The sequence below is a fragment of the Cyprinus carpio genome, chromosome A13, assembly GCF_018340385.1.
Source record: "Cyprinus carpio isolate SPL01 chromosome A13, ASM1834038v1, whole genome shotgun sequence".
NCBI lineage: Eukaryota > Metazoa > Chordata > Actinopteri > Cypriniformes > Cyprinidae > Cyprinus > Cyprinus carpio.
The window spans coordinates 2748967-2773422 of record NC_056584.1 but is presented as its reverse complement, the minus strand read 5'-3'; the positions used below and the strand labels follow the sequence as shown (position 1 = coordinate 2773422).

General features: G+C 37.4%; 1 protein-coding gene across 3 annotated transcripts; it reads right to left on the bottom strand.

The window, feature by feature from the left end:
* Positions 1 to 231: 231 nt before the first annotated feature.
* Positions 232 to 24203, bottom strand: wu:fc17b08. 3 transcript variants are annotated; one of them, XM_042768394.1, is made up of 7 exons: positions 24062 to 24203; positions 18872 to 18937; positions 6657 to 6736; positions 6230 to 6362; positions 5638 to 5931; positions 5464 to 5551; positions 232 to 5333 (listed from the first exon to the last, which is right to left on the bottom strand). In XM_042768394.1, the coding sequence occupies exons 1-7, from the start codon at positions 24141 to 24143 to the stop codon at positions 1001 to 1003; spliced, it is 5076 nt and encodes a 1691-aa protein (XP_042624328.1). In that variant the 5' UTR covers positions 24144 to 24203; the 3' UTR covers positions 232 to 1000. The 3 variants fall into 3 exon arrangements, with proteins under 3 accessions (XP_042624328.1, XP_042624329.1, XP_042624330.1); XM_042768395.1 differs by lacking the exon at positions 24062 to 24203 and adding an exon at positions 19584 to 20015; XM_042768396.1 differs by lacking the exons at positions 6657 to 6736; positions 24062 to 24203.
* Between the last annotated feature and the right edge of the window lie 253 nt (positions 24204 to 24456).

Sequence of the window (24456 nt, the reverse complement as noted above, 5' to 3'; positions counted from 1 at the left end):
AATGACTCTTCTCTACAAAAAATCTATTTTAGAAACAAAAGTGATAGAAACTTGTGCATATGTTTCTATGCACATATCACCTGAAAAGGGAAAAAACAAAACAAAAAACAAAAACAAAACTGTATATATGTAGACAATGAAAATATGAACTACTGCATATTTAAACAAAATTAAAAAGCTATTAAAAACAAGCTGTGATCTTATAAAGAAGTTTGGTACAAATTTCTCATCTATGTGCAAAAAGAATGAGGCTTTATTTCTTGAGGCAACCTCAATCACTTATAAATACAGATAAGAAAAAAGGCACATTATTCAGGTTACAAAGCCACTTTTAATTAGCTAAAATTAACTGATTAGAATCATTCCTTAAATAATATCTGGTTCAATAATCCAAGCTGTTGTAATAATAAGCTATTCAACATAACGGTCAATCAAACAAGTGAGTTATTGGGTTATTTATAACCCAGGGGAATCAAACTCAATTCCTGGAGGGCCGGAGTCCTGCAGAGTTTAGATTCAACCCTAATTAAACACACCTGATTCAACTAATCAAGTCCTTCAGGGTTATTTGAAAACTGCATGGTATGTGTGCAAGGGTTGGACCTAAACTCTGCAGGACTCTGGCCCTCCAGGAATTGAGTTTGACACCCGTTTATAACTCATATTTAAAATTCCCCACTGGAATCAGAAACTTTATTGATTTTTACATTAATGGCTCTATCAACAACAAAAAAAGTATTTTTTTCATAAACAAATATATTTCTTTAAGCATAACTGGAAAATGTTTGACACTGAAAAGAAATAACTCTGGAAAATTTCTTTACCTGAACTACCTAACAATGACAAATCTCTCTCAGATGACAATAAATTCAAAGCTCTGAAAATGTACTGCCAAGCTTAAAAAAATAGCTTCAAAAATATTTTCTTTTTTTAAAAGCATCAGCACCCCTTGTTCTTCTGAAACATTTCTACATGAGGTTGTAGTACCTGTACACATTGTTCATGGTTTTGAAGTCCTAGTACGTTTTGTGGGAGTGACCAGTGGTTCCAAGCCTCGCTTTGTGGAGGATTTGGGAGAGGCAGTCTGTGAAGGGGTGCCTTCCATCTTTCTTTGTGACCTAGTTAATACTTGGTCTTCCAACATCAGAGGTTTAATGCTCACATCTAAAGATTGTGATTCTAAATTATTAGGGCTTTTTTGAAACACCAGTTTTTTTGTCTCAACTTTAGTCCCACTTGCTTTTACTTGCTGTGCCTTGTCAGTTCCAGTTTTGATCAGTATCTGTTTTTTACTCAAGGCGTTTGCTGAGGCATTCTCACAGATTGCTTTTGTCATTCTTGTGAGTGCCTTCAGTCTCTTTGGAGAGGCACTGTCTTTGTGACACGGGTTCCTTTTCAAAGCCCGTTGTTTGAGGGCAGAGTTTGTTTTTGCCGTCTTGGTCAGAGAAGAGATCCTCTGAACCACAGACTTTGACGCTTTACATGTCGGCAGTTTTTGTTTGCTGGCTTTCTTTGGAATTATTGTCGACTTGAGATGAGCACCTTTGAAAGTTTTCTCTTTGCGTTTCTTGTTTTGCTGAACCTGAAGCTTCTCACGCATGTTGGAATATTTCCGTAGAATTCTAGCACTCGCTGGATTTTTCGCACTGCCTGCCGCTGGGGCAAGGCTCTCAGGAGCCTGTACCGGTGTCACTCCAGCAAGACTCTGTGCCTTTGTACAGATTCGTGTGGCAGTCGTCGCTTCATGCTTTTCTTTACTCCTCATCGCAGAAATACCCTGACCTAAAGCTTTTGAGAGTAGCCTTTGATTCTTGGGGTTATTCTTCACCGGTGATGCAATAGCAAACTTTTTCAGGTGCTTCTTCAACCGTTCGGCCTGGAGGCTCGGAAATATCCCATGAGAGGAACCCGCTCCTGCTGCCGAAGAGTGAAAGCACAACTGTGTTTCAGAAGGATGTCTGGTGTTGATCTTCTTAACAATTACAAGTGATTTTGTTTCAGTTGACTGCAGGAACCACCTGCAGATACTGGGCAAATCAAAGGGCTTCATGAATAGCATTTGCACAGGGGATAACTTTTGTTGTTCCAATGGCCTTGACTTTCGTACTCTGCGTTTGCTTTTCCATATTTCTTTAAGCCTGTCCGCCTTGTTTTTGGGTTTTGGTGCAGGCTGACCCTCCTTGTCCATTGGAACCCAACTTTTGTGCATTTTATCAAACTTTGAGTTTAAGTTTGAAATCAACTGCTGGTGTTCTTCCTGCCTCAGCGCATCCAAAAATGTAGGGGGACTGCAAACAATAGGTTCGGTCATCTGAAGACTAGCTAGGTGGAAGGATTCATTTGGCAAACTCGATGAGCCTCTTATTTGGGCCTCCATATGCTTCTGATTTGGGATTTTAACTTTTGAACTCAAGGGGCTCTCTTCAGCTTCCCCACTTGAGGATGCTGAAACCCTTTGTTGTCTCAGAGGACGTTTATTTCTATTAGGGCTTACTGTTGAGCCACATGACTTTTCAGTATTAGACACATTCCCTCTTCTCAACGACATGCGTCCAGGGCTCTCTGATGCATCTACAACAGCAGATTTGTTGTTGCGGGGCTGTTCTGCAATTAAACTGGTACTGCTTCTTAAGGGCATGTGCCCATTGGCCTCGGTTTTTCTACAGGTAGTACTGGAATGTGAACTGACAGGTTGTTCACTGAATTTTTTAATGGAACTTTTAACAGGAGAATCTTTGGTAACAGTCGGTTTAATTGAGCTAATAGTTCTACTTCGTAGAGGCATATGTGTTAATGCCTCGGAAGATATACACAAATCTCTAATAGCTGCCTGCTCACAAATAGAGCTGCTCTTTCTTAAAGGCATCTGTCCTTGCTTCTCTGAATGGCCTTCTGTCGGACTGATCGAATTGCTACTTGGCGCTTCAGTGTTACTTCTGCTTCTCAAAAGCATATTTTCAGAACTTGTTGGTGACTTTTTAATGGCTGAACAGGGTCTGCTAACAGAGAGCTCAACAGGACTACTTTTATTTCTAAGTGGCATCTTTTCAGTGCTTTCAGAGGCTTGATTGTTCTGTTTGTGGTGTTTTCCAATCTCTGAAGTGGAAGAGGTGGTGCTTACAGTCTCTGGAAGAACGTCATGTGACAAAACACTCGGCAAATCATTATTCACTTTGATGCCTGGACTCGGATGCTCATCTCTACCAACAGCTGTTGCAGTTCTTGATTTTGGTCTTGTTTTGACTCCATGATCCACAACCAGACCGTTACAAGGTTTAGCAGCCGGGAGCTCCTGTGTTGTTTCAAGAATGTCAACAACTTTCAAATCAGGCCCCTGCTCAGTATGGGCATTTGTTTCAGTAGAATGAGTCTTTGGGCTTTTATCATTGGCATGATCAACAAGTTCAGAAGCACCACACTTCATGGAGTCTTTCATTACGTCAACACTGCATTCTGAACTTCTACTACGCAAGCATCTGTCTGAGGACACTGCATGTTTTGCATTCAAACCTTTTGAAGTATGCAGATCCACATCCTTCTCTTTACATTTGACAAGCGTTTGTACAGTAGAGACTCCAGTCAGGCTGGACACTGCTGAATCCCCTTGATTCTTCACTGATAGTTCGGAAGAGTTCACTGTTTGGAGGTTACTTTTACTGTCATTCAAAACTTGCTCCTGAGCACCTCTATCCTCCTCAGTGTTTGCCTTTATTTCTGATGCCTCTGATTGTTCCTGGACATCTGCTGCAGTCTCGGCTTCTGTGGGTTTTTTAATTTCTCTTTCATTTCTCGGTTCCATGTCGACTTCATCAGCAGAGCACTCTTTGACCATGTTAGGGGACACATGGATCAGTGATTGCTCCAAAGATTTATTCTCATGCTCAGGATTTCCTTCTGTACCACAAACCACCTCTTCTGGCATGGGCCCAATTTGGGAGTCACATCCGTCTTTCTGTACAGTGAGTTCTGTTGTTTCGGTGGTTTCTTCTACTACGTCCATGCGTTTTTCTTGCACTACTGCATTCAGAGTACAACTGGGAGCTTCTGAGATCAAATCTAGTTGCATGGTTGATTCACTCTGTTTACCTGATGGCTCACTGAAAATTTGGCCATTGCTTTCAATTTTACCCGTTAGACTGGTTTCAACCATCAAACCCAGACTAGTTACTTTTACGACATCTCCTGGCATTTCATTCTCCACTATCTGCTCCGATGATAATTTTGGAATAACATTTTTCATGCAGTCGCCTGCAAAAGGTGTGTTTACTAGAGGAACACTGCCAGACTTAGAAAGGACCTGCTTTGGAGTCACTGAGGTGTGCAAGTCTGGCATACGAGCTGGACAATTCCCACTGGAACCACCTATAGGTTTACGAGCTAAGGTACGGACGGTTTTTAGTTCTAAGTACTCCTCCACATATCTGTGCCCTCTTGTGCTCTTCCGGGCATTTTGTCGTGGAGACAGTCGATTACGAGATTGAGGCTGACATTCTGTTATTGATTTTCTAATATAAACTAGGTCACAATGGCTCATTTCAGGATCATTTATGAGACAACTTAAAGAGCCATTTCTTTGCCTAAGACAAGAACCTTTTCTGCTTTTCCTGGCAGTTCTTGGGGATACTGGTAAAACAACATTCGATGTCTTTTGAATTGTGGAGGGCTTTACAACAGCATCTTCATTTTGTGCAAAAGAGCACTTCGGTGCTAACGGGTCTGCATGCTCATTCTCCGCAGTACAAGTTGGCAAACATCGCTCAGCCCTGCATAGACACTTCTTTACGGAATTGCTACTGGAAATTTGTTGACTGCTTGACCCCAACACTTTTTTTGCTCCCAGATTATCAGTAGTTGTCTTTGTCATGATGAGAAATTTTGTTGGAGAACTTACATTTCCACACTCAACACCTGTTCCACAAGATGAAGATGACAAAATTTCCATCTTGCCAAGGTCTACTTGTTTTTCAGTCGCTACACGGGCATTACTGGAAACATCAGCCCTTAAAACCTCTGCAGTAGGCTTTTGACTGGTCCTGACAGATGACTCTTGAGTCTTACTAATGCTCACAGCCGCATCCACAGCGCATGTTCTCTCAGACCTGTTTTCAAACAATGCATGACTGTAGCCGGTTGTCGCCTGCTTCTCAGACAAATCTGGAGTGAGTGCTTGGAAATGGTTGGAAACAGCCACAGTCTTGACTTCGCTTTGTAAGAAGCCTAATGCTTCCACTATTTGGCGCTGGTGATGCAAACACAGCTTTGACATGAACTGTTCCAAAGTGGACACTGCCTGTAGATCTCTTAGCTGGGCAATACTCAAGTCGACAGATTCCCTGAAAGACCGGGCAAAAAATTAGACATATAGACACATTCTAAACTGCATAAGAAAATACATGATGGGACGTGATAAGTAAACAATACATATAAACCTGGTAGAAAGGGACTGTATATATCCTGCTTTACCTTTTGACCAAATGTGTAGCTGGGCTGACATGAGAACTCCTATGACCTTTGTTTAAATTATTCTTAGTCGAAAGATCAAGAACTCCATCTAAAGAGAAAAATCATTCAAAGGTAAGATGGCCTGATTTCTTTTGAACTATTAGCTCTTCATGCATTCATAATTCTATACTGTACCTTGCTCAAAATCCTCCATTTTGACCTTTCTCAGAGAAAGGTCCAGCGGGGCATCTTGGTCCACCATGATGATCTTTTTCTGAGCTGAAGCAACAGAGTCTATTTTGACAGCAGTGGATGAAGTGCGACAGCTGGTTTTCAGAAGGCTTTGGTGCTTTTTTTCATTGTTCTGAAGGAAGTCCTGAGAGCAGTCGCTTCTGGAGGTATAATATGAAGCTAACTCATTAATCATCTGCTGCACGATACCACAAGCCACCACAGGGATGTGAGGATCTGGAATTCTTGGCGAGTATTCTGTTGACAGTTCAATGAGATATGTTGTTAAAATGACGCAAACCATTCGGCAACATGAAAGTCTGATAATAAATGTCACAGTTGTAGGGACTTAATTCAAATGTGAAGGTAATAGGAAACTTTGAACACACTAAAAAGAAGTAAATAAAACTTTATTATAGCTCTGTTAAATGCACATTAAAACTTGTGAGTGATTGATCGATTTATTTACTCTGGACAGTAACCGCTCTTACTATACTGCACCATGTCCCACCATTCATTGCCACACAAATGTCAGACTATGTGCTGGTATACTCACCTTTACTGTGTAACACTGCATCCAGGAATTCCTCTGACTGCCACTCAAGTCTGCTTATATTAGAAGGATCTTTACCTAGTAAAGGTTTTCCACCACTTTCCACAATTTGTTTATTGAGTGCAACTACATGTTCCTGTTCATGGAGGGAAATAAAAAAAGAATAAAGGGTGGAGGTGTGTGCTTTAACATACTTTAGGAGACACACATGCAACTTAAAATGTATTCAAATACCATGGTAAACGGAATTAACACTTAAAATACTAATCACTGAAAGCACTGTATCCACTGAACACATTACTTGAATCAACAGTATAGCTAGTGCAAGAAAAACGATTCCCTAAGGTAAAAAAAATCAGAACGGTTCTTCCAAGGTGTCTTGATATATCAGGAAAAGGGGGGAAAAGTGTAAATGAACAAAAAAAACTACCTTCACTTTTTCTCGTCTTAAGCAGCAGAAAAGACAATTTTCATCAAATGACCAATTTGACACACTTGCAGGCTTACAATCTGTGGATCCAAAAGAAGAGGCAAAAATTCAACTGTGTGTGCAAGAAAGGGAACTTGGAAAAATCAAAAACCAAAACCCACCAGTTTTACAGACTAACTAGCTGTCTATTTTGGGTAGCGTGACTCTGTAAATGCAAAATGGAAGCGGTCAATCAAACGCCTCAGACCAGTTTAATTCGATTTTTATTCCAATCCTCTAGTGCCACCACCAGCTCAAACAGGATATTGTTTTGATTGCATCTCTGACCCCTTTGGTCAAGTGACATTGTTTTCTTTGCCCTTCTGCTCTCTTATCATCCCCAGTTGGCTGGACCAGATGCTTTGAACTTGCCATGCTTAGTTTTGTCCAGTCTTCACCAAAAGGACCCTTTTCAACTTTCTGGGGTTTTAAAACGTGGAAGCCATCATAGTTAGGTAAACTTTTATAGTGGTGAATGGAAACTGGGACAAATACATTTTTACGCATTTTAATTTGAGAGAGAGAGAGAGAGAGAGAGAGAGAGAGAGAGAGAGAGAGATAGAGATCTCATGACCTTTACTGTGATCTGGTGCTAAGTTAGGTGACAATGTTTTTCAGCATTTCATTTTCCCATGTACACATTTGTACATTTGATAAAAGCATCTTCCATAAAAGTACACAGCAACTAACAGTGCATTCAAGGCATCCATTATCCAGTGCGTGTTCTCCCTGGCATCTGAAACAATGACAACAGCCAGGAGCTATGGTTAGGATTTAGATTCATTTCAGGGATTTAAATATCGGAATCTGTTCAAAACGTTATCTGTTCAGTCACACTTTCTGCAAGTTACAACACTGCACCAGTAGGTGATGATCAGCAAGAGTCTGTGTAACTCGGATCATTGCTTATTTCTGATTATCGGTTAAAAAGACACAGTAGGTCTGGATGGTATTTAGACATTGTAAAGTATATCAACTCTTTTTTTATGAGATATAGGACAAGACAATACAATTTATATCAATATATTTTGATGTTGCAAATGCATCTGAAAAATAATGCACGATAAAGAGTGAACTTGTGCAGGAAAAGTGCATTATCCAAGTTGTCAAACATGAGACATGCTTTTTATTAAGTGCTTTAAACACACTGCGTCAAACAGATGGCAGTGGTGTTCAGTTACGGAGTAGCTTTACTTTGTTACTGTACTTAAGTACATTTTTCAAGTATCTGTACTTTACTGGAGTAGTTTTATTTTGAGTAACTTTTACTTCACTACATTCCAAAGCATAAGATCATACTTTTTACTTCACTACATTTCATAAAACATATCGTTACTCCTTATAATATATCACGCTCTCTGACATGCAGAAGCGGTTTCTGATTCAAGAACGAACTGATTCTTTTCAATTAACCTTTTAAAACGATTCATTCACGAATTAGAATGATCTGATTGCAACTGTTCTAGAGTCAACAACTCACTGATTCAAATGAACCGTTTAGTGCGAGTCTCTAGTGAACTCAATTCACACAAATAAGAACCGGGAGATCTTGTGAGTGTACACGCGACTGATGCTGTTAAAAGTAATGTCGAATTTTAAGATTAATTATTGTAACTGAAAAACATATTTAGGTCAAAACTGGCAGTTGTTTGTGAACTAAATCTGCTGTAAAGGCTGATCTATTTACAGCATAAGTGCCTCAAAGGTTTAAAAAAAAAAAAAACACCCCAGGACACATTAAAATGACACAGATTAAATAAAATAACTCATGCACGTTCAAATTCCCCACTTCCGTAACATTAACAGTTTTATTAAAATGCATGCCCTATGTGACGTCTGTTTTATGTTTTATATTGTTTATCAACAGTATACATGTTTATATTGTTTGGATTAACCACCCAAGTAGACAGATATGAATTTTTATTCATAACCATACTGAAAATAAGTAAATATTGGTAGCTGATGCTAACTGTCTAACAAGCTTGCTGGTGCTAAGTTGAGGTAATTTTTAGATAGAAAGTCCAAATATTTTAATTCAGCCACCTAGATAGATTACATCTGGGGGAAGAAGAAAGGATGTGATGAGAACATGGTAACTACAGTAATTATCAAAGTGGGAAGTGATGCCCTCTGGGAGTATTTGACCAGGAGTGTTTTTACACCACAGACAAGGTTTGAGAAGGAAAAAATCATTATGAAAATATAATTATATTTTCCTTAAAATGTTCTTCCTAACTTCAGGCCTTATTCTCAAATCATATATAACTGTGATGTTCTGCAAAACAACAAACTTTAAAACATTTTTTTCTTGCTGGTAAAAATCTAATGTGACCCCGGAGCACAAAAGCAGTCTTAAGTCTCTGGGGTATATTTGTAGCAAAAGCAAAAAATACATTGTATGAGTCAAAATGATCAATTTTTCTTTTATTTACATTTATGCATTTAGCAGGCACTTTTATCCAAAGCGATTTACAGTGCATTCAGACTAAACATTTTTTAACAGTATGTGTGTTCTCTGGGAATCAAACACAATGCTGTACCACTGAGCCACAGTAAAGGTCATGTTCCATGAAGATATTTAGTAAATTTCCTACCATAAATATATCAAAACTTAATTTTTGTTTAGTAATATGCATTGCTAAGAACTTCATTTGAACAACTTTAAAGGTGATTTTCTCAATATTTAGATTTTTCTTGCACCCTCAGACTCAAGATTTTCAAATATTAACATACAAATAAAATATCTACATCCTAACAAACCATACATTAATGAAGAGATTATTTATTCAGCTTTCAGATGATGCGTAAATCTCAATTTTGAAAAATTGACCCTTATGACTGGTTTTGTGCTCCAGGGTCACAAATCTGTTTTCTCTGTTTTTTTTACATTACTACATCACTCTCGTCAGTGTAGTCCATATCAACAACAAAAATGTATCTTGACTCCATGTAGTGGTTATTTTGGGAAAATTCCAGGTATTTTGAGCAGTAGGATTATAAAAAAACAAATGTGCTAATATAAAATTAAATTAGGTAGTCTATATAAAATTGCAAAATAAATCTATCTATCAGTACTTTTTTACTTAAGTACTTAAATTTGAGTACTTTTGTACTTTCACTCGAGTAAAATTGAAAAAGGAGTACTTTTACTGGAGTAATATTTTATTATACGTAGCTGTACTTTTACTCAAGTACTTGATTTGTGAACTTCGTCCACCACTGACAGATAGAGACCAGTAGCATGATTCTGGTAATAATTTGTTTCTTTAAATAATTTGTTTTTACGGTTTATTTAAACCATTTTTTGCATATAATGTACAATCTAGCCTACAGATTTCTTCCATCATTTACAACAGCACCATAAGCTGCGGTATGAAGAGTGTGTTAAAGTCTCCATGAAATCAAAATTGAAGTTTTCTGGATGAATATGTTAGCCTTAAGGCTTGTGCACACCTGGATGATTATCACGCGTGATTATCTACAATGTTCAATGCCTCGTGACTAATCAAAGGGCACCAATGGACACCAGGCTTAAAAGCGTATTAAAAGAAAATAAAACTAAAAAAAAAACGGCTTTTTTTTTTGGTTTGATACGCAGCATTAAAAACTGGCCGACCAATGAGATATGCGCTTTTGTTCACGTGCCTGGAGCTGCTGAAGTTACAGTAAAACACTACTTGGTGGTGCTCAAGCACAAAAGCAAGATGAATGTAGAGCTGCTGGTCTCATTGGTGTCTGAACACAAAGAGCTTTATAACAAAGGTGACAGCGACTACAAGAATAAGACGGAGCTGTTATGGAGAGGAATTGCAGATCAAATAGGATTCGATGTGTACCAGGGTATTTCTGTTTTTCATTAAGCACCATCTAATGTCAGGGAGTGAATTTGCATGTTCACTCGGCTCCTTGGCAGTGAAAATCAATGGGTATGAACACACAAGACGCGTTGAAAAACGTCTCGAAAAATGCTGGCGATAAGCGTTCGATAATCATCCCAGTGTGCACAAGGCTTTAAGGTTATCTATAATAGTGTGCTCCAAAACAATGATGAAATTCACCTTTTCAAGATATAACTAGGGCTGCACGATTAATCGAATATGATTGTCATGCGCATTTTGTTAGTAAAGCCGGTTCTGAAATCAGCAGTAAATCATCATTACGTGCTTTCAGATGAAGCAGCATTTACTACACAGAGCCATAGTTCACTGACAAGTTACACACACAAAAAAATAAAAACGCAGAAGATTTTATTTCACGATCATGATATCCAAGAAATCGTTTGCGATAATGACAGCTGTTTGCATAGCTTCTCAGTGAACTACAGCTCTGTGTGGTAAATGCTGCTCCATCCGAAAGCATGTGAAAATACCACATTTAATAATATTTTTACTCCAAACTCCCTTCATAATGTCAGTCGAGTGTTTGAAATAAATCCTTCTGTGAGATGATGTGGCTTCTTACACAGAATAAGGCATGCAACATATTTCATTGTATTCTAAGCAATGATAAAGGCATTGCATTATAAACATTTTAATGAAAATTATAATAATAAGAACTCAGATAAATCATATATTGTCGTAGTCCTGTGTTTATTAGTCACGTTGAATCAATGAAAGCAGTTAAGTCTTCTGTTTACCCAGCTATAGGCATTTCCTGGGTTTCTTCTGTGGGGTGTATTTGGAGTTTCTCTGGCCTTTGGATGGAGATTTACTGCTGATCACAGAACCGTGCTTCACTGAAAGATACGCATGACAATCACAGCTTCTGTCGAATTGCGATTTCAATTCCATTTCGATTAATCGTGCAGCCCTAGATAAGCATTTCAAACTTACAGTCTCTGACTTCTGCCAATAAGGATCACTGATTTTGATGATGTCACCCTGCACCTCAGCTTCCAAACTGTCTGTCCAATCAAATGCCCTCTAAAATTTGAAGCTTCCTGCCCCCTACACTATAAATGAATGTAGAAACTGCAGTTGAATTTGGCCACTTGTTCAGAGTTAGTATTTTCTGTATGCTGAATGGCACACAGTGCACTATATAGGGGATAGGGAACAATTCAGACAGTGTAAATATGCTTTCCATGAAGTCTGGATTGGCATCGTGTCACACAAACTGCCACAGAGCACACAGTCTGCTCCGGTCCAGAGACGAGAGAACACAGAGCAGATCATATTCACGAGTCCACACAGACCACAAAACCTATCGGACCCATTTAAATTCTACACCAAATGCTATATTTTATAGCAGTTTGGATGAGATTAGGAGGAGAAATGGCTAGAAAAACAGCATTGACAGTAGAGGAGATAACACACTTTTCAAACTACACCTACTCATCATCATTATAATCACTGTTTTGCTTTAGAAACCGTTTCACATTGAATCTAAAAGGCTAATCTATTAGACTGTGGCTGTCATACGCTGTCAAATGCAGCTTTAACAGCTCTGGCCCAAGTTGTGATATAAACAAAACGCTATTGGCTATTTAAAAGGTTGTTAATTTAATTCGGTTGTTAAGTGGTGATGTAAGATGCACTGTTTCCGGGTCCAAGCCTCAACTCGCTTCACTTGAGAATACTACCTCCGCAGCCATTTATGAGCACTGTTTATTCATATTAAACATTTCAGCTAAATGTTTTCAAACTTAAGGACATATGTCATTTACAATAATATACCATTTTCCTAAGAAACAATCATTATACAAAAAACAAGAGTACTGATAAAATCATATACAATCTTTCAATTTAATCAGTGATAATTCTAAAATTCTTCCAGGAGAGACTTTAAAAACATATTTAGCATATTTTCTGAATTATATGGTTGTCTAATATAATTTAAAATTTGACATTATATTAAAATATGTTGTACAAAAATATTTACGTAATACAATAAATTATTAAACATTACAATTCCCCCAATCTGGACTAAGTTCCTCTCTAAGTTTCCTCTCACTTAAACAACTCTCAAAATAAAGTGCTCTGTGACTGGAAAGAGGAAGAAATAGTTAAATGAGTTGTCATTTCCCACAGATGTCACTTCCCACTATGTTTATAAATGGTCATTTATTTCCCCTAACCTTTTTAAATGTCTTACTTTGTTTCAATTCAGTTAGAATAATAAGAAACTGTAGAGTCGTTACCATTCAAATGAAATTAGTTTCAAACTCTATCTTTCCACTGCTGAGGAAACAGAAGCTGCATCTGAAGTGGCATTAGATGCATTTACACAGACAGTTTGATCAAGCTGAGGTGCCATAAATGCATTGACATGGCAAAATTTCAAACGCATAAATAATTTTTTTATGAGATTAATGTTTTACATTCTTTTTTAAACGTACAAATAAATGTTGAAAAAAATGCATTGATACTTTTAAATGTGACTAAACCACCAGTAGGTGATGAGTCATTTTAATAAGAGAGTCATTTATTCATTCATTCAAGCAATTCTTTCAAACGACTGATTCATTCAGAAACAAGGCAAGTGACTGTCCTTGTGAATGGGCCACTGAATCACTGACTCACTCGATTCCTTCAAACCGTGGATTCATTCAGTGAAGAAACACCGCTGTGTTGCTCGGACACACACAACAGTTCTGCTGTGGCTTTGATCAGAACTATTTTCGTCAGCGAAATTGAGCAAAAACAGTCAATATTTTATCTAAGATCTAAGGCACTTAATTTTATCTTCTTGTTTATTAAAATACCATTTTATAAAATCCGTGTCACATTGCAATAAACTTGATATTGATATTTGGGGAAACATCACGACCGTATAATATTGCTTACCTAAATCTTTTTTTTTTTAACTGCAGTGTGCATCTATAGATTTCTGTGAGCTACTTTGTGTGTGCTGTCTCTTTCACACACTGACTCAGGCTGTGCAAGCCTCATCTGACATGACATAAATACATTAACAGTCACTGTTTACACTGAATCAAATTAAAATTAGAATCACTCTCACACGAAACCACATGTTTACACGTGACTGTGAGTGTGCGCGTGGCTGTGATGTCATCGCCACCATCACTGGCCGGTCTATCAGTGCATCTCTAAGAACATTACCTTGTTTAGGGCTGGGCAAGTTAAGGCATTTATTATTATTATTTTGAAAGTCCGTTGCTCACTGGCCTTGAATACACATACAGACTTGTCTACTTTGTTGTACTGTAGACTATGAAGTTAATACACTTACAAGTCCAGTTATGAACGACAAGGATAAAAGATTTGTAGCTGTGTACAGTCATCTTAAAAACAGCCTCAATTATCTTGTATCTATATTTCACATACCATTTCTGGACTCCTAGCAAGGATATACAGTAGTGATGTGAAATATGATCGGGAGTCTGCGCAGGGTGTTTATTTTGAAATTGACAGGATTTGTGGACTTATTTTGTATCTACTCTGCGGCTTGGAACAAAAACAGGGGAACATTCTTAGGATAGCAACGAATGACTGCACGTATGAGCCTCCCTCAAAACACACCATCACAGGAATACACAAGTCGCATGAAAATGAGATTTTAATTTGATTACATTAAATGTTAAAGTTGAGATTGACAAGAAATATTTGAACTGCTATGTAAAGGGAACATTAAAAAAAAGCACCTTATTTGTTTAGAGTGTTTGCAAACCAGATGTTATTGCACTTTTGTTCATACAACAGTACTCTTAAAATAAAAGTGTGCAACACACTATTTTTGAATTCATTATTGAATTTTGTGCATAATGCAATTAATCGTGATTAAATCGCAGAAAAATCAGAAGAGCGTACGCTGCCTGCGTTCAGCTCAGATTTGTCAAAATGGTGCTACACTGATTTGGAGGGACACAGAGGAGACAAATTATTGAAAAAAGTCGTTATTTTTGTTTTCTTCATGTACAAAAAGTATTCTCGTCGCTTCATAACCACAAGGTTGAATCACTGATGACAGATGGAGTATTCTGACGATGCTTTTCACACTTTCCTGGACCTTGACACTGTTATTTACTTGGCAGTCTATGGGACAGTCACAAGCCTCCCGGTTTTCATCAAAAATATCTTAAATTGTGTTCCGAAGATGAACAAAGCTTTTACGGGTTTTGAACGACATGGGGGTAAGTGATTAATGACTAAATTTTAATTTTGGGGTGGAGTATCCCTTTAAAAGAATTGGGTTAAAATAAGTAATTTGCTGTGAATCAGACTACACCGCTCACACTGCGAATGTGTTTTTGCATGCAGTTCATGAGGACAGGACAACTCATATGCAGCATATATCTTTCTCAACTCCATTTACTTCAGACTGCTCACATTCACAACTTATGATTTCTTATGCAAAATATGATTATGCTGTTGCTCTTGAGATTCAATGCTGAGATTAACCCTAACCACGGAGTATATGACCAGAACAACCTACCAATCTACCATCCACAACACAGAAAAGGTGCTGGTGATCAGTAAACCCACAGCTCTTTCTACCCAACGATTTTGAATGGAGGTAGACAAAAAAAAATATTGCATAAACATTAAAAAATATTAAATAAATATTCATTTAAACTGGTCAAGTGAAAACAATCTTCATTTACACCCCAAGATGCACAGATCTGCTCAGACATATCTGCTGCATTACTATGTCAATCATGCAACTTCAGACTCAATCCCACACTGAAACAGAGTTGTGGGATTTAGTCTGTACTCAGTACTACTGGTACTGCAGAAAGCGCAAGACTACAATGAGTCCTTTCTAAATTTTAGTTTCCATTTGTAACCGAAATACCAGTTCTTTTGACAACACTACTTCCTCCTGTGCGATGAATCGCTGAATGTGATTTACTGTATATCACATCAGCATCACACTCTTGGCTTCCCATATCACTCTGAACTAAATAAAACAGTCTGTGTGGTGAAGCAGATGTGTTACTGTCAGAGGCAATTTATCATGGAAGATGCAAGAGGATTCAACATTTCTAAAACACACTAAAATGAACGTCTCTCTCAAGGGCAGGGTTGGGAAGTGATAAGAGTTACAAATTTAATACATACAATATGGTTAACTGTATTAAATAGCAGGGCTCCAAACAAAAACAAACAAAAAAATAAATAAAAAATAGAGTAAGGAGCCATTGGCTGCTATAAGAAAAAAAAAAGTTTTTTAGGTGCCACAGAATAAACATGTTTTGTTTATTTTATTATTTATTTACTTTTTATACTTTTACACTTTACCATTTCAATCATACTGTCATGTGTTTATGTCTCATCTTTTCTTGACTTTATCAGCGTTTTAATCCATCTTGTCCTGGGAACTAAGGTTCACTTAAAGTGGGAACTAAATTTCTTTTCCAACTTGAAATATACAGTCACACATAGTTTATTCCACAGAATATGCACCGATATCATGGACCGTAAGCATCACATGGTCACTGAGTGTAGTTTGGGCTAAATAAAGAACTTTTAAAATCTGAACATTTCACAAAATGTTCTTTGTGGCGAAAGAAGGTTCTTCCGATTATAAAAAGTTGAGAAAGAGATGGTTCGTTAAAGGGTTAGTTCACCCAAAAATGAAAATTAGGCTACGTTTTATTCACCCCTGAGGCATGCTAGGTGTATATGACTTTCTTCTTTTAGACGAATCTAGACTGAGTTATATTAAAAATTGTCCTTGATCTTTCAAGCTCTATCATTTCAGTCAGCGGGTGTTGCATTGCTTCAGTCCAAAAGAAGTGAAATAAAAAGCGCCCTTCCATAAAAAAAGTGTCTCATATGGCTTCGGGGGTGAACAAAAGCTTTCTGTAGCAAAACGATGCATTTTTGTAGGAAAAAGATCCGTTTTCAAAACATAATAATCACTTGAATCTAGCTTGCACTCACTGTTGTACACTGGAAGGAGTTCTGGGAGCATGACGTATGAGGTCAGCTTTGCACATGCGCCGCTCAGAAGTGACTAACGCAGAAAGAGCAGGCGAGAGATCAGAACAAAACAACAGTCACTAATTAGAAGTACAAAACAATGATTTGTAAAGAAGAATGTCAGAGGATTTTGATATAAGCCAAGAGGAGACTGGTTTTCCTTTGCTAAAGTATGGAAACTTTGCTTCTTTTGATCCTGTAAACAAACGTTGGTTTTCACGAGATTCATCAGCGCATGCGCAGCGCTGAACTCATACGTCATTCGCCCGGAGCTGCTTCCGTGTACAACTGTTGGCGCAAGCTACATTAAAGTGATTATTACGTTTTGAATATGGATGTTTTTCTTACAAAAACGCATCGATTCGCTAAAGAAGGCCTTTGTTCACCCCCCCGGAGCCATGCGAGACACTGTTTTTATGGATGGGCGCTTTTTATTTCACGTCTTTTGGACTGAAGCAATGCAACACCCGCTGACTGGAATGATAGAGCTTGAAAGATCAAAGGCAATTCTTAATATAATTCAGACAGCATTCATCTTAAAGAAGAAAGTCATATACACCTAGGAGGCTGCGGGGGTGAGAAAAACACACCCTAATTTTCATTTTTGGGTGAACTAACCCTTTAACAAACCTTTGACTGAACCTTTCTTCTGTGAAGAACCCTTTAAACACCTTTATTTTTAAGAGTGTATGTCTTTCACACTTTCAGTCTTTTTTTCTTAATTAGTAAAATGCAATTTCATAAGAGGTACTGAATCACGTAGACAACAGGTTAAGTAAAAAATATTAAAATGCAACAGCGCATAAATACAGCAAAATGCTCCTCTTTATAGTTATTTTTCTAGCTGACCGATGAGCTTATGGACACCGAATGGTTATTCTGAGTTAAATGTATATTACATTGCAATGTTTACAAACTTTACACGTTTTCCACAGTTTGAAACACTGAATGATCTTTTACATGAGACATTTCAGTAAGTTGTACTGTAGGCTTATAAAATAGCCTTTTGATGTTAATTCATGTTCATTATGTACTATAGTAATAAAGAGAAAGATTAAATGGGTTACTCGCCGCTAGAACTGAGGAGCTAAAACAATCGTTCCTGCCGCATTAAAGAGCACCAAAAACAAAACTGCATTTAGCCTATTGTTCGTATTTCATTAAGAATTTTGAATAATTTTAAAGCTTATACTTTTAAAGAACCAAAGCTTTTTGCGATTAATGCAATTGCAAATAATGAAGTTCACGCATTAACAGAACACAGAATAGACTAAGATCTTGATAAGAAGAAACCATTTAATTAATGATTATAAACGAGAATTGTTAACGACATTGCCAGTACACAGCTGACAGCTTTACCTGTTGTTTGTTCAAGTTGTGCACGAAATAGACGCTGTTTTTCAGCACTTTCACTTTGCATGTCTCCGTCATTTCTATCTCTCTCGAGCTGCACACCTGAGCTGCGTTTATCAGGTGTGTGTCAGAGCTGCTGTGCGGCAGAGATGAGGACTGTTTCATACTCTTTTTTTTTTTCTGCTAAAACTTTGATCTGCATCGTCTCAGTTTAATACGCGAACATAACAAAAGATGTGATCGCAAAACAATCAGGAAAAAAGGTATTGCATGCAAATTTTTAAGTTATAACATGTAAATAGGCCTAGTCACCAGTGGCGACCTCAGCAAAAACTTCACTCGCAAATGCGACCGTTTCAGTCGCAGTTTGGAGCCCTGAATAGAATCAAATATGTTGGTAATCTGACTAGTTAAATTCAACAAGTATTTTAATTCAGTTTTAAATGTCTGGCCATTTAAATGCTTGCGCTCTTTAAAGTTGGATGGATTCCGATTGGCTCTCAATGTTTTATCATCAACTGGAAAAAATTACAATGACTCTTTCAACAGTATTTCTTGCCTTTCCAAACAACAGTAAACTTCTTTCTGCTATCATTTGATATGAGAGGACTGACTGTAATTTGTAAAACCTTCATCTAGTAATGTTAAATGTAGTGCGGTTCAAGTAAAACATGTTTGATAAACAATGGAGACTTGCAGAAATTACATGAAGGTGGTTCACAATTTAATGTTAAGGCATAAAACATTTTTCTTTTCTAAGATAACTGGAGAGCAAGCATTGATGTAATATCTGAGGCACTTTGTTTTCCCATGAGCTTCCTCATTAAAACACATCCTTCATATTCAGCAGCCACCCCAAACACATTTCCATTTACTGCCTTCAGTTAGAGCCTTGTGTCCATTTCTGAATTAATAGATTATCATCTCAGAGAAACGTACCTTTTAAAAGCCTGAGATCCTCCAGAACTTGTGTTTTACCAAACACTTCCAAGATATTGTCAAGACCTATTCAGAGGAGAAAAAAAAAATATACAAGTACAATTACATAAAGCTTAAAACAATAAACAAAAAAGCAAAAGTTAATTAGTCAGACTTAAATTATTTTAAGTTAATAATGATCAAGGATAAAAACAGACCGATAAGAACAGAAGAATAAATGGTAACAATGGATTTTAAGAACCAATTCTCACTATTAACAAGTTGCTTATTAACGTGCATATTACCAGCATATTGGCTGTTTATTAGTATTTATAAAGCATATATTAATGCTTTATTCTGCATTACTGTGTTCTAGATCCATTAACAACTACCTTACTAACTATTATTTAGCAGGCAAACGTCAGAGTTCTTTAACATTCATTTAACTTCGAAGGATCGCAAACGGCATTAAATGTTGATAATGCGTAATTAATCCATTAGAAAATACAGATCAGAAATGATGAAATGAATGAATGAAATGTTCATTCCTTGAAATGTGTGGAAAGAAGAGTGCAAAACTCAGAGCACTTTAAATTCAGCATGAAATTAAAATTCACCCTGTTTTCTAAATGCATCTTATTGGGAACGATTAAGTCATGCAGGTTTCATTTTTTCTGAGCTCGTAACTTTTAATCAAAATGTCACAACAAGACCTTCTGGTGAAATGACCTACTTCTCTCTGGCGACATGCTGAATTTCTCCAATAATGTAGGTTATAATAGTAGCAATAGTAGTAAACACATCTGAACATCCAATCAACATCTGATGCACTGTCCAAGCACTGTCGACTTCCAGTCTTGTGCCCAATTTCGATCTTTAACAGACATCTTGCAGACCTGCTTGTGTGATCTGAGCCAGATCTGAAGCGCCATCCAGACAGATGGACGTCATTCCCACGCAAACTCATGACATCACAGGTCCTTACAAATGTCTCAGATTACCTTCATTCACCCTCCTGCCGCCAACTAAACAACAAGCCCTTGGGCTGAAGAAAGAAACTCAAATAGATGGCTGACTGCACACATCAGACCTCATCTGTCAATCACGCTCATACTGAACTGCATGTGAACGTGCGTTAAAAAAAACAATCGTTTAGACGGACGTGAGCAAGCACAGACCTAGCAATACACACGACTGGAGCTATCCCCAGAAATATCCCCATTTTACAGATCGTTCAAAACAATGATTATCTAGGGCTGCAACTAACGATTATTTTGCTAATCGATTAATCGGTCGATTCTTTTTACGATTAATCGATGAATCGGTTTTATGTACTTATATTTTAGTTTTGCCCATTTTTTTTCCCCCCCAGTAAATGATTAACAAAGGGTCTTTATCATTCAACATAGACTTTTTTAGAGATTTTTAACCATTTTGCATTGTCATATCCTCATCAAAAACATACCTTGAGTTGTATTTTATTATGTGTTGGTTATCCTTTGTCGAACTCTTCTGCAATCAAAACACTGACCCATACATACTCTAGCAAATTTCACAAGGAGGTTTCAAATAATGTTTTCACCATGGCAGTCCTTAGGGCTCCTAAAGTAGTTTAACATCCCAAACAAAGCTTATTAAGGAATCTATCAGAACATATTTTCACGAAGAATAAGAATAAAACAGAATAAAATTGCAGTAAATTGCATTTTATTATTTTCTTTCCTGTAAACACACAGCTTAAACCTGGGAAACAGCTTTATAGCTTATGCTGTGAAACTGTAAACAATCCTTTGAATAAAGTGCCAATGGCATAAAACCTGAATGGAACTCAAATTTTAAAGTAAGATTTAAAGTAAAAACCATCAGTAGTTTGTCCAGAAAAAAAAATTGGACACACACAAAAAAACCTGCTGTGTGAAAAAGAACAGTGAATACTTAGAAAAAAGTGCATTTCAAATACATTTAAACATTTACCACTCTCATTCAGTCATAATTAGACTGCAAGACTGAATTATGAACTGGTAAACGACAAAGCTTTAAATGTTACTTGTTAAAAAGCAATGTTATCAGCTTTTACGACTAAACATTTGCAAACAACATTGTACTGCAGAATCTGCACAAATAAAAGTCTTTGCACACTGTGATTTTCATCGGATTTAAATATGTAGTGGGTCCTTATAACAGTGCAAAATTCAAAAATGTAATAAAGCGATAAAAAATGTTAAACAAAACAGCTTATGCCTGAACTGACAGGAATTCGACTACCTGTGGGAAATGAGCCAGAACACTATTCACTCATTATTTGAGAAAAACTTTGCATTGCAGTGCAAAAAAGGTCAACATCATGTCCAAATGTTCAGGGTTTAACAGTTAGGCTTGCTCTCTTTTTAGAAGCTATGTTTCCTGCCGCAGAAAACAGCCGCAGTTTACAGGTTACTCTTCTTTTTTGAAGGCTCAAAGTAAAGTGCTCCCACACTTTGGATAACTTCGTTCGATTAGTTTTATCTTCCGCTTTTTTCTTTTTCTTTCTCGAGCTTACTCCACTGCCGCCTGCCTCACCCATCACGCTGAATGCTGCAGAGACGCTGTGCGGGAAGCACGTGACATAAAAAACGAGGCCAGCTATTGGCTATTCACTACTTCTCCTGCTGTACTGGCTGAGTAAAACCTCCGGTGGCTCATTACTGCCACACTTTGGTCACCGCAGATTTAAAATATGCACGAAATGAGCCGCTTACGGCAAATAAAAATTTATTTAGCAACGAATCGATTACTAAATTAGTTGACAACTATTTTAATAATCGATTCCAACAGAGGGCGCTGTGAGCTCCACTAATTAATACAGTCCTGTCCCCGACTGGAGCTATCCCCAGAAATATCCCCATTTTACAGATCGTTCAAAACAATGATTATTTTCACCAACAGAGGGCGCTGTGAGCTGTACTGATTACTAGTTGCACGCCACTACTTTAGGCAAGAAGAACTGGACTGGAGCAGAGCGCTATTATCTTCAGTTATCAAGAGACACACCGTTACTGGTTTTAAGGTAATCACATACTAACTATATACATGTAAAACCAAAGTAATACTGTTTGCGTGCCCTTTATAACAATGATATGATAAGGTGGGATTTTTTTTGCACACAGTATTAAACATTCATCTTCATTCAACTTCCACCTTCACAACTCTGATATGAATAATAATAATAAATAAACTAAACAATTTCACTTTTGCAGAAAGCACACAATTGGTGGTCAAAATTAGCCTAAATGCTAAATAATAAGCCTGATTAGGGGTTTCAGAAGCATGAACATAACTTGGAAAAAATAATTTAAAACTTATAATTACTCAGTTTGTGAAAATGTTAATAGTCAGAAAATATAAAAAAAAAAAAAACATATCATATGTTGTCATTTTTATTGTTTTATATTTAGTGTTTTGTAAAGTCATAATTTTGTTATAATTCTGTTTTGATCTGTTCACTATTTTCAGTAGTTACTATTTAGTTTTCAAAGTGTGATTTATGTACAATTATATTCCTATTAATAAACTAGCAGGCACGTAACGATTAACTGCGAGCCGGTTGAAAATCGGTTCAAATATGTGACGATTCAAGTCGGTTGGGATGCTAAACAAATCGTGATTCAATTAGGGGTAGTTTATATGAATGCATGTCTGAGGGGAACTTACAGTCTTTAGAAAAGTTTAGATGGTATTTTTTCTATTCATCTTGCCTCTGTATGAAGCATATTAAAGTTCATAAGTGCAGCGCTGCTTTGTTTACAGCGGTAACCAAGGAAACGCTTTAAGCTCCACCTGCTGAAGTGTTCATAAGTGCTTTGTTTACAGCGGTAACCAAGGAAACGCTTTAAGCTCCACCTGCTGCAGTGTTCATAAGTGCTTTGTTTACAGCGGTAACCAAGGAAACGCTTTAAGCTCCACCTGCTGCAGTGTTCATAAGTGCTTTGTTTACAGCGGTAACCAAGGAAAACGCTTAATCTCCACCTGCTGCAGTGTTCATAAGTGCTTTGTTTACAGCGGTAACCAAGGAAACGCTTTAAGCTCCACCTGCTGCAGTGTTCATAAGTGCTTCGTTTACAGCGGTAACCAAGGAAACGCTTTAAGCTCCACCTGCTGCAGTGTCCATAAGTGCTTTGTTTACAGCGGTAACCAAGGAAACGCTTTAAGCTCCACCTGACAAAACATACTGTTTTTGCTTCAAATTTCTAAATTATACAATCTAATTTATATTAAAAACTGCTCATGTTGCATGTATCTTTGTTTGGATCAGGATTAAAATGCAGTAGTTGCCTCTAATTTTAAATGGAAAGAGCACAGACAAAACCTTATTTTGTTTATATGAAGAGATTTATTTTATTTGTGTTATTTATTTTATTTGGGACTTGTTTTAAAATTTCAACCTTATTTACAGTTATATTCTATTTAAATTTTGTCATTTAGCAGATGCTTTTATCCAAAGTGACTTACAAATGAGGACAAGAGAAGCAATCAAAACAAACAAAAGAGCAATGATATACTTGATAATGATATAAGTGCTATATTAGTATGTTATTATAGTGTTATATTTCAATTTTACAAAGAAACATGGAATATTTTGTCCAAGCAATAATAAAAGGATACATTTAATCTATTTGTCTTAAATCTCATTTTGTAAAAAATTAATAAATCGTGAATTGAATCGAATCGTGAAATCAGAATCGTGAATCGTTACATCTCTATAAACTAGGGTAATTTTGATTCTTAAACATCATTGTAATTATTAATTATGATATTAATATATGTAAACCAAAACAATAAATAAAAATAGCCCACAAATATATTGTAGATATATAATTTAGTAGATAATCACAAGAGAGATTTCAGTGATATTTTGATCGCTGAACTAGGAAATGTCCCCGGTTTTCATTTCAGTAATCTGGTCACCTTAACCTACAGTAGCTCTATATGAATCACGATATACTGACGAGATTCAGAGCAAGTGCAGCACAGCTCGGTGATAAACCATCGCGCGCAGGAGCAATAACGATCGCTCGAGGAATAAAAGCAAACGCGATCGGGGTTTGTCCGATCCTGACGGTTAGCCGTTAGCATGCTACCTGCAGGCATTAGTGCCTACGTCTCAATGAAACTATCGTGAAGAAAGCAGAGAGAAGGCCCGCGGAGCTGCTCCGCGGAGCGCGCTGCTCTTACCCACGCGCTGAATGAGCTCGGACCTCCAGCTCTCCGCGTCCCGGCGAACAACAAACCTCTCGCTCGGGCACGAACTCGCCATTTTCTACTCTGACTCAACACGCACGGGAACGCGCACGCCAGCTGATAGCGCGAGCACGCATCGCCTCGGCATGAGACGTCACTATGCGGCGAATATTGTGCAGAAATGACTATGCCTGTTTTATTATCATTACCTGCGGTTAGTTACGTTACTATCGCATGGACACTGCCAAATAAATCCTGCATCAAAAAAAAAGAAGGTTTAACCTGTTGAAGCTGTTGGTACGCTCCTGATAACACAAGCATCGTCCGTATTGAGGATTCAGCGCCTCCTGGAGGACGAGCTTGTGTCAGCTGCACGTCTTCGCTCAGTG

What these genes read in the sequence shown, in the direction of transcription:
- wu:fc17b08 (XM_042768394.1), bottom strand. Translation starts at nt 24,143, where the DNA reads ATGGCGAGTTCGTGCCCGAGCGAGAGGTTTGTTGTTCGCCGGGACGCG. An exon ending in TAAGACGAGAAAAAGTGAAG is followed by an intron (nt 6,363 to 6,656) that starts GTAGTTTTTTTT and finishes CTCCATGAACAG; the next exon opens with GAACATGTAGTTGCACTCAA. An exon ending in GCTACACATTTGGTCAAAAG is followed by an intron (nt 5,334 to 5,463) that starts GTAAAGCAGGAT and finishes CCGGTCTTTCAG; the next exon opens with GGAATCTGTCGACTTGAGTA.